We start from the raw sequence: 11,216 nt of genomic DNA, 5'->3' as shown, positions 1-11,216 counted from the left end.
GTGTAACTATAGCACCGCAGCCCCCGGCGCCCCCACATGCACAGCGCCCCCCCCCGCGGTGGAGGTGGCTGCGGTGCTATAGTTATGCCGCTGGTATAGTCCCTTCAGTTACAAGTTACAAGTGAAATGTGTACGAATTTGCATAGTTTTCATTGGCATATGCTTAGATTGTGGCGTAAAGTGTATAGTGCAAAAACACAACAACAATGACAACTACTGTATAATTCAAGAACACTCAATTACTCAATGTATTAGTGAATGTGAAATACCAAATAAATTAACCCAGTCACGGTTAGTCCAGTTGGAAAATCTAGAAAAAAAGACCAAATGTAATGGATAAAATTGGCCAAGTGGTTCTTAGTATAGATGTTGAATCCTGAAGCTATGGTTATGTCTCAGCTACGCATAGCTCTGTGTACTGTATCTCAGGTCCCTGGGTCTTTAATCAAAAATCTGAATAGTTATAAAAATAATTATCCAAGTTGACATACCATGTACAAAGTTCTAGAATGATCTTTGTTTGCATCTTTCCAGCATATAAACATATAAACACATAAGTATACTGCAAAGAGAAAAAAAGATTCCCACACCAATAATAGAAGCGCTATAGGTAATTGTTAATAATCTCCTATTTTTCGTTGTTATGTAGTTCTCCTCCGTAGTCTCTTCTTTTTTGAGAGACTAGTATGTGGGGAAAAATAACAGAGGTACAGCGGACCTCATATAATACTGTTTATACGATGTTGCTTTGATGGACTACAAGAGAACCATCAGACATAAAACCAGTAAATGAATTCGGGGATCCCCCCTTACAGGTTACTCACAGTAATGTCGTGAGAGTTAGGCGTATCATAGAAGGTATAAATGCAGTGTTCGTTCCCAAATCATCAGGTGACACAATCGCTAAGATAAATGAATGACTTTATTTTAGTGTATTAAACAATATAGATAAAAAAGGAAAGTGAGTTACTCATCTTGAGGTTTCTGGGAGTCCAGCGGCTGTATGGATGGAAAATACAGGAAAAACGGGGCCCCGTTCGTGTACAACTGTACCTCCCTCCTCCAACAAGATAAAGGTCCTCACTTCCTGGTAGTCAGTGCCGAATCGATCCCTGAGACAATTGGGCGGCCCGGGGGTTTTTTTAAGCTCTTATGTATTTTTGGTAAAATATAAATAGCCGGTATTTGGGGTATCAGGGCATAAAAATTATTTTTCTTTTTTAGACAGTATGTTTTCATAGTTTTCTATGAATGAACGTAGTTCTTCCTTATAGGTTACTGTGGGATCTTTCCTTAATTTGGTGTAAGTTGTTTCGTCATTCAGTTGTCGGAGAACTTTTTCTTCGTATTGTTCTACGTCTAAAATCACTACCCCCCCCTTTATCTGCTGGCTTGATTATAATTTTATCATTTTTCTTTAGATTTTCCAGAGCTTCTAGTTCTTTATACGTTAAATTAAACTTAATTTTGTTGTTTTTCTCCTTTCTGACATCGTCCATTACCAACACTGCAAAGGCGTCGATAAAACTGCCCTTTAGGTGTGTTGGGTAGAATACAGGGACGTGCAGTCAGGGGAGGCAGGGGAGGCAGTGCCTCCCCTGTCATTAATGATTAACCATAATTAAAAGAATACAAAGAAAATACTTATGACACATATTATGTGTCATAAGTATATGCTTTATATTATAATCATTTGTACCCCTTTTTAAAAAGAAAAAAAAAATATTGGTCTAGGAGGCACCAAGTGCGGTGCCTCCCGCTAACAATGTTAAATGTCCAGAATCAGGGGGCGGGCAGTGGGCGAAGCCGAGGACTTGGCTGTAAAAGCCCATTCAAAATAGCTATAGAAACGGCACCTGTGGCGGTGCCTCAGTGACAGGGACGTGCTTTCTGCCTATATGAAAGTACGCCTCTGTCACTGAGGCAGATGTGATTGGGCAAGCACATCTGCCTCTGTGACAGGGGCGTGCATTCATAACGGAGAAAGCACGTCCCTGACTATCACTGAGGCACTTCCAGGGGAGTATCTACAGGCTGGCGTCCAAGGCTGCTTAACTGCCTTTTGATGCTCGCCGCCTGCTGTGTACTCGCCGCCCGCTCCCCCCTGTCCGTATAGCTGAGCGACGCGGGTGACGGCGCAGGAGCTGGTGTCAGTAACAGTCACTGCTCCAGCTCCTGCATTGTGTGCTGTGGCCACCTAGTTGAATCCCGCTCCCCTGCCCGCATAGCTACTAGCTAGTAATGCGGGTGTCAGTCAGAGCGCAGGAGCTGGTGTCCGAGCAGCTCCTTCTGCCCTCCTGCCAATTGTAAGTATTACTGGCTGGGGCAGCACACCGTCCGCGATGCCCCCCCCCCCCCCCCCACCCCAAAACCAACCCTGCCGCATACCACCGTCCCTCACATGATGGGTGTTAGCGCAGTGGGCAGCTATTTAAATCCCGCTCCCCCCCTGTCTGTATAGCTGAGCGCCGCGGGTGTCGGCCCAGGAGCTGGTATCAGTAACACAGTCACTGCTCCAGCTCCTGCACTGCTCCAATCAGCTGGCAGCTCACAGTCCGTGTGCATGCATGAGTCTATATTGTGCTCCGTGTGCATGTGTGTTCTCATCCTGTTTACAGCCCAGGTTCTGTCCGGTGCCTGTCCCATAGCCCTGTACTCTTGTCTCCATGAGCTGTGAGGTAAGCTCCATCACATTTTTTTTTTTGGGGGGGGGGGGGGGGTAAGTATATAGGATACAAGGGGTCTGTAGGGGTGATATAAATGTAGTATATACTTATAGGAGGGGTCATATATATGGTGTGTGGGTGAAATATATGTAGTATTTAAGCTAAGTGTGCATGTTAGGGGTGATTGTTATGTATATAAGGGGCTGTTGCACTGAAACCCTCTGACAGACCAAGTTTTTTTGTGAGCTGCTGATGTTCTGCCGCTGCTGCTGAGGGGTGGTAGGTTTCTAGTTTATAAGTGGTGCATAATATGTAAGGGGTACTACTAGTGGTGTAGCTTGTGAGGTTAGCATATCTGTGAGAACATGGGGCCTAATTATTATAGGTCACATATTAAGTCCAATCTGGTGGCGGCTTGGTGGAGCCAGCGCTGACGGGGTCTGCGGAGAGTGCTGGGTCCAAGTTGCTTCTGCGCTGACAGGCAGGAGCTGTTTTGCCTGTCTCTGCTGCTTATGCAGGTGGCAGCTCCTACACCAGCCTGTCCGCGCAGAAGCAACCAGGACCCAGCGTTCCCGACAGAGTCCGTTGGTGCTGGCTCCATCAAGCCAGTGCCTCACTGACCAGTAACCTCACCGCACGTCACTGGTAGAATACAATACATAAGAAAAGGGGAAAACGAGGAGGTTGCAATAAAAATAAAAATAAGAAAAAAAGAAATACAAGACAGAAAAAGAGAAGGGAAACTACAATAGACCCGAAAGACACCCCTATAAATAATGAGGAATTAAATGGAAAAGTAAAAATATTTAATTTGAGCACCCACCTACTAAACGAATACGAAAGGAAAGTATTGGAAAAAGGCATGAAATATGCGCCCGCCACCAAAATCAATGAGTTCGAGTTATTCGTTGATATCCAACGATACGTAAGAAAACTTACGTATAAAGAACGAGAAGCTCTGGAAAATCTAAAGAAAAATGATAAAATTATAATCAAGCCAGCAGATAAAGGGGGGGGGTAGTGATTTTAGACGTAGAACAATACGAAGAAGAAGTTCTCCGACAACTGAATGACGAAACAACTTACACCAAATTAAGGAAAGATCCCACAGTAACCTATAAGGAAGAACTACGTTCATTCATAGGAAACTATGAAAACATACTGTCTTAAAAAGAAAAATAATTTTTATGCCCTGAAAACCCCCAAATACCGGCTATTTATATTTTACCAAAAATACATAAGAGCTTAAAAAAAACCCTGGGCCGCCCCATTGTCTCAGGGATCGATTCGGCACTGACTACCAGGAAGTGAGGACCTTTATCTTGTTGGAGGAGGGAGGTACAGTTGTACACGAACGGGGCCCCGTTTTTCCTGTATTTTCCATCCATACAGCCGCTGGACTCCCAGAAACCTCAAGATGAGTAACTCACTTTCCTTTTTTATCTATATTGTTTAATACACTAAAATAAAGTCATTCATTTATCTTAGCGATTGTGTCACCTGATGATTTGGGAACGAACACTGCATTTATACCTTCTATGATACGCCTGACTCTCACAACATTACTGTGAGTAACCTGTAAGGGGGGATCCCCGAATTCATTTACTGGTTTTATGTCTGATGATTCTCTTGTAGTCCATCAAAGCAACATCGTATAAATTGTATTATACGAGGTCCGCTGTACCTCTGTTATTTTTCTCCCCACATACTAGTCTCTCAAAAAAGAAGAGACTACGGAGGAGAACTACATAACAACGAAAAATAGGAGAGTATTAACAATTACCTATAGCGCTTCTATTATTGGTGTGGGAATCTTTTTTTTCTCTTTGCACTCACTTTCGGGGGGCCGGTGTAACTCCCCCTTTCCCATCACCTCAAATTTAAGCTGCTTTCAAGCGCAAACGTTTGCTCACCCATTTCTTTACCTGTACATAAGTATACTGTAAGTTTATCTGTACATAAGTATACTGTAAGGGGCCGTACACACCAGGACGATTTGGCATAAAAACCTCCGATTTCGATGGGTCGTACGAGCGTTTGCTATAGATTGGTGCAAAATCTTTTGTTTTAAGCCCACAATTCCGATCCGATGCGCGTACCCGCCGGTCGTAGGTCGGATTGAAGATCCTACCTACTGCAGTAAAGATCTGTCAATCCGACCTCAGATTGGGGGCTGATTGTATGCAGATTGCGAGATGATCGTGTGCACTTGCCTCGTCAGACCGTCGTCAGATCCTGCTTGTTTATACTCATTTCCTGGTCACTCCCTCCGCAGCCATTTTGTGAGACTCGTGGATGGTACAGGATAGCAGACGGAGGATCCTGGATCACAGCCAAATTGAAGACAGGTATTTGGACCTTCCCTACCCACCAATGCATTAGCTGCCCACCAATGCATTAGCTGCCCACCGCTGGCCACCAATGCATTAGCTGCCCACCGCTGGCCACCAATGCATTAGCTGCCCACCGCTGGCCACCAATGTATTAGCTGCCCACCAATGCCCACCAATGCATTAGCTGCGCACCAATTACCCCCCAGTGCATTTGATGCCCACCAATGCAGTGCAGTGATATATCTGTGTGTGTCACTCCCTCCGCAGCCATTTTGTGAGACTCGTCGATGGTACAGGATAGCAGTGACGGAGGATCCTGGAGCACAGCCAAATTGAAGACAGGTATTTGGACCTTCCCTACCCACCAATGCATTAGCTGCCCACCAATGCATTAGCTGCCCACCACTGCATTAGCTGCCCACCACTGCCCACCAATGCATTAGCTGCCCACCAATGCATTAGCTGGCCACCAATGCATTAGCTGCCCACCACTGCCCACTAGTGCATTAGCTGCCCACCAATGCAGTGCAGTGATATATCTCTGTGTGTAAATGGTAAATAGCAAAACCACAGCAGGTCATGCTGGAATGTGTAGTTCAACTAAAGCAGGAGTGTCAAGGTTGGCCAACACTGGAATAGATGAAGCTGTGTACACTATCACCTTGTTTACAATAAAAAGGAAACTGGTTGGTGAAACTTAAAACTTTATTGTGATATTAACAAAAGTGAACCTGAAATAAAAGAAGTGTCTTAACAATATATAAACTATAATCATTTAATAATTTTTTTTATCTATTTTCTTATAGACATGTCTCAGGCTCTGGCAAAGGAGCGTGACTTCGTCGAAGCATTTATCGACAAATACAGGGAGTACGAATGTCTTTGGAAGACGAAGTCCAAAGACTACAGTAACAAAATTAAAAGAGCAAATGCCCTGGATGAGTTGGCCAATTTCAGCCGTTCATATCACCCTGAAGCCAATGCGGAGTGGGTGCGGAAAAAAATCCAAAATCTCCGCACTGTGTTCCTAAAAGAGCATAAGAAAATGCAGACCACCAAGAGATCTGGTGCCGGAGCCGGCGACGTGTATGAGACCTCCTTGTGGTACTACAATCTCTTAACCTTCACCCTGAGTCAGGAGGCACAGAGGACCGGACTGTACCTCATGGTGGAGAGTGAGGGGGATGAGGTGTTGCAGACTGTGGATGAAAGTTCCCAACCATTGTCGGTAAGTACAGACCCGGTATTGACACATGTCCTTCCTCATTATTTTTTTGGGCCCGGAGAATAGGTTCAGTCCACACATGTCTTAAATGTGGTTCTCCTGCCAATGGACAGCACCCACTCCATTAAAATAGTCCTTGTACTGGTCTCTAACCCAGTGTTGCAAGTAAGGGGGTACGGAGTGGTACGGAGTACCTGTAAGAAATATGTTGCAGGTACGCAGTACCACTTACCCCTGATCCACTGTCATTTCTATTTTAATTTTAAGTCTAAATATAATGCATCCGCAGCCCGCCCACCCAGCGTTATGATTGGTGCTGTATGCAGCTACCGGCTATTGCTGATTTAGCCTGTCACACTGACAGGCATCAGCAGCGCCGACAGCATGAAGAGCAGGCTCCACTATTGTAAGCACAAGCTGCCTGGCTCTCCCCCAAGCAAGAGCCAACCCACCCCCAGTCATTCCATGTTTCTCATTCCCTGTCTTCTGTGTCCACACCTCTATTGTCATTTAGTCACTCCTCTAGCTTTGTGTGACCACGCCCCCTGATGACACATGACCATGCCCATGTTTGGTGGAGGCTATCAGTACCACCAAGAAAAAAATTCTACTTGCACCACTGCTCTAACCTGCATGGCGCGTGTAGTCCCCCTATACTGTTGCGCCGGCGTTTCCACAGAGGATATCTGCACTACCTCCTTTGGCTCCTCTGGGACCTCTGGTGGTGCTGGTCCTGTAGGCCTTTGTGGTCTTTCCTTACGGCGCAGTAAATTGTGCAGGACACAGCACGCCATGACGACCCAGTCTATTTTGTCCACCCTCAGGTTGATGGCAGTATGGAAAATGCGGAAACGGCTTGCCAGGATACCAAACGCACTCTCCACAAGCCGCCGTGCCCTGGAAAGCCTGTAGTTGAAAATTCTTTTGTCGTGGTCCAGGCCCCTTTTGGCATATGGCTTCATGATGTGCTCATGAAGGGCAAATGCCTCGTCTGCCACGAACACAAAATTGAGCCCATGTTTGGTTTCCTGGACCGACGGCAAGTGAAGAGTGTTGGAGGTGAGCCTCTGGTAGAACTTGGTATCCTTCAAAGTTCCACCATCCGAAGCACGCCCATTCCTGCCAACATCCAGGAAGATGAACTCGTAGTTCGCATTAACCACAGCCATTAGAACGATACTAAAGTATCCCTTGTAATTGAAGTAGTAGGAACCACTCTGTGCAGGCTGGTTGATGCGGACGTGTTTGCCATCAATGGCTCCTCCACAATTTGGGAAATTCCATGTCTCTTCAAACTCTGCAGCGATGTTTTGCCAATCCTTCACGCTGGTAGGGAACTGTAGAAATAATAAATAAACTTGATTAATAAATTGAACTTTGTATTTGTTTCCACAGCAACACAGTGCAGAGACAGAACATTCACCGACCCTGGACCTGTCTGGATTGTCGGAGTCTCCAGGAACATCGCAAGGAATATCCACTACACCCACACCGCCACAACAGGCCTGTAAAAAATCGCGCCGCAAGGAAAAGAAAATAGACAACCCAGAGGAGGAATTACTGATACGGGCCGAACAGGTTCTACGTAGGCCTCCCGACCGATTTGATGCTTTCGGGAAATATTTGTCTGACGGCTTACGCCAGCTGAGTCCAACCCAGCAAATGGCCTTTGAACGCATAAGCAGCGAGCTATTGTTTTTTGGCCGTTTAGACCGCCTTACATTTGAATGCAACATAGCTGGCCTTCTTCCTTGCCAACAACCACCAGGGCCTACTCCCCCAGCACCCTTACCAGTCCCTTCCACTTTGCCAAATCAATCTCCACCTGTCCAAGCATCCTCCGCACAACCTTCAACTCCAGCCCGCTATACCCACCTGTACACCTCATTATTGCCTGATTTCACAGGAGAGCAGGACCCTCCGGTTTTACGTGAATTGTAAAACCAATTCTTGCCCTGTTGGTATGGAGCAGTATGACACATGATGCTTGTGGCGCAGATAAAGCCCATGCACACGTGGCGCATGGTGCGGAGCAATGGGGCCGGGACCACTGCTTCTGCACTATGCACCGCGTGTGCATGAAGGTACTTTGATTATCTGCGCCACAAGCACTGTGTGTTCTACTGCTCCGTACCTCTAGTGAGTGCGGCAGTAGGTTTTAAAGCTCAGTTTGTTACAAAATTTTTGACTTGTTATAGCACTTTGGTCTATTTTTATATTATGCGTACCTAATGTTTCTAAAATGACACTTTTGCCATTTGCACATGCATGGAGCAGTATGACACATGATGCTTGTGGCGCAGATAAAGCCCATGCACACGTGGCGCATGGTGCGGAGCAATGGGGCCGGGACCACTGCTTCTGCACTATGCACCGCGTGTGCATGAAGGTACTTTGATTATCTGCGCCACAAGCACTGTGTGTTCTACTGCTCCGTACCTCTAGTGAGTGCGGCAGTAGGTTTTAAAGCTCAGTTTGTTACAAAATTTTTGACTTGTTATAGCACTTTGGTCTATTTTTATATTATGCGTACCTAATGTTTCTAAAATGACACTTTTGCCATTTGCACATGCATGGAGCAGTATAACACATGATGCTTGTGGCGCAGATAAAGCCCATGCTCACGTGGCGCATGGTGCGGAGCAATGGGGCCGGGACCACTGCTTCTGCACTATGCACCGCGTGTGCATGAAGGTACTTTGATTATCTGCGCCACAAGCACTGTGTGTTCTACTGCTCCGTACCTCAAGGCAGAAAACTGAAATGTTTTAGATATTTTTGGACATGTTATTGCACTTTGGAACAGTTTGCAGTTATGCGTATCAATGGGTTCTATTTTTGTACCATTTGTATTTAATCCAAAAATAAGGAAAACTAAAAATGTGTGGATGTCAAAGTTTGATTTATTTTAATAAAACATTATATGTTTTCACTACAAGTGTGTGGTGTATATTTCCTTACCTTGCAATACTCGTGCTGCAGTACCTTCACGATTGCTTTGCAGGTCTCGGGGATGATGAGGCCCAAAGCTTGCGGGGAGATGAGGGATCCAAACTTCAGGTCAGCCAGAGACCGTCCTGTAGCCAGAAACCTCAGGGTCACCACCAGCCGCTCCTCAGCAGGTATAGCCATGCGATACTTGGTATCTTGCTTCTGGATGTGGGGGGTGACGAGACGCAGCAACTCATGGAAGGTGGCATCATCCAAACGTAAGAAATTCCTATAATCATTGGGATTATTCTCACGAATTTCCAGGAGCAGTGGCATGTGAGAACGAGCCTGACGGCTCAGCAGCCACTGCTTGGTCCAGCATGACCTAGCTCTTCTACGCTGGGCCCTCAGCTGCCTCACCCTGAGCACAGCATAGGAAAGCAGAAAATCTTGCTGGTAAGAATCCATGGTACTTATGTATTATCTGGGCTCCCGTTTTTCTTATGAGACCGCGTCCCCTCGCGGGGCTCGCTGCGCTCGCCACGCTTCGGGCACGGTGGCTCACTGCGCTCGCCACACTATATAAAATCAACTCCATGCGTAGTTGGATAGTAGGGGTATGAAAAAATGGGGTGCATTTAACATGGGAGCCCAGATAATACATAAGTACCGAATCCATCACTGCAGACTGCATAATGGACACAGGAAAAGCACACTTTGTAATGCCAGGCAAAAACAAAGCAGAGCAAACAGCTATGTACAGCGTTCAGCAGGTATACACCAAGCCTCACTAGTCACAAAGCACAGATCTAAAATGGCTGCAGTTATTTGTACCCCACAACTAGTCCTGCCCATTATTTAAATTTCAAAAACGACAGTCACTGTGCACACACGATGCACCAAAACGACAGTCGGACGACCATCGCAAACGACTCGCGATCGTTTGAAGATCGTAAGTAAAAAATACACCATCTTATGCAAATCGTGAGTCTGGGCCCGGGGGAGCGCTCCCGAGAAGTTCACAGCAAATCGGTTCACGATCGACGCACGATCGTGATCGTTCTGGTGTGTACGAGGCCTAAGTTTATCTGAATACAATTGCTCCTGTTTAGAACATTTTATTTGAGTAAGCACTAGTTTTGCTTGCATACATAGCTAGTTTGGCGGCACAGTAGGGGAAGTGAGCAAGATAATGCTAATTGTTTACAATAGAAGAGGTTCTGAAAGTATTCATGTTAAATTTCAGCAGTACTTCATCAATATGTATCAGTGCGATATGCAGCTATATGTAAAGACCGTTACTATAACCCAACAAAGATAACATGGTTGGGGATGCATGCCAACTGTCTTATTGCATAAGACTGACAGTGACTACATTTCTATATTTAATGTTGCAGCTATAATCACATATTGTTGCCCAGTAGAAGGCATAGCCATGCGCAATAAACGAGGAACAAGGAGAATGAACCCAGCCTGGAACCTTATTCAGCAGACCACACCAAACCTTTAAACGTAGTTTGTTTCTAAGTGGCAGATTTATTAAGCTTGGAGAAGAGATAAACTGAAGATAAAGTGGAGAAGAGATAAACTGGAGATAAAGTGGAGAAAAGGTAAAAGGAGATAAAGCACCAGCCAATCAACTCCCAACTGTCTTTTTCAAACACAGCTGATTGGCTGATGCTTTATCTCCTTTTACCTTTTCTCCACTTTATCTCCAGTTTATCTCTTCTCCAAGCTTAATAAATCTGCCCCTCAATGTCTCTTACAGTCACCATTCATTTTATTACTTTTATTTTATCTAAATACCTTTCATTAAATTATATACTGTGTTTCTATGTACATTACTGTGTATACATTCATACGTCCTATGCATGTGTCCCTTTACCTATATAATACATATAGATGGAGGGGAGGGCCTGTCAGCCAGCCCGCAGGATCACCAGATGTCCTGAGCTGGCGCAGCTAGTGGACAGGAGCTCCATCTGACAAGGATGTGTGAGCGTGTCACACGCTCGCGTGTCCCCATCAGCAAGGCTTCAGGGATATGGGCTTGGTACTTAT

General features: G+C 45.5%; 1 protein-coding gene across 2 annotated transcripts; it reads left to right on the top strand.

Moving 5' to 3' along the window:
* Nucleotides 1-4,646: 4,646 nt before the first annotated feature.
* Nucleotides 4,647-8,260, top strand: LOC146075663 (uncharacterized). 2 transcript variants are annotated; one of them, XM_083185123.1, is made up of 4 exons: nucleotides 4,647-5,014; nucleotides 5,267-5,341; nucleotides 5,806-6,227; nucleotides 7,620-8,260. In XM_083185123.1, the coding sequence occupies exons 2-4, from the start codon at nucleotides 5,287-5,289 to the stop codon at nucleotides 8,163-8,165; spliced, it is 1,023 nt and encodes a 340-aa protein (XP_083041249.1). In that variant the 5' UTR covers nucleotides 4,647-5,014; nucleotides 5,267-5,286; the 3' UTR covers nucleotides 8,166-8,260. The 2 variants fall into 2 exon arrangements, with proteins under 2 accessions (XP_083041249.1, XP_083041258.1); XM_083185132.1 differs by lacking the exon at nucleotides 4,647-5,014 and having other exon boundaries at nucleotides 5,151-5,341.
* The last annotated feature ends 2,956 nt before the right edge of the window (nucleotides 8,261-11,216 follow it).

Source organism: Crinia signifera, chromosome 1, assembly GCF_055691185.1.
Source record: "Crinia signifera chromosome 1, ASM5569118v1, whole genome shotgun sequence".
In the NCBI taxonomy this organism is placed as follows: Eukaryota; Metazoa; Chordata; class Amphibia; order Anura; family Myobatrachidae; genus Crinia; species Crinia signifera.
The sequence above is the reverse complement of the archived record's forward strand: the minus strand, read 5'-3'. Positions and strand labels throughout refer to the sequence as shown.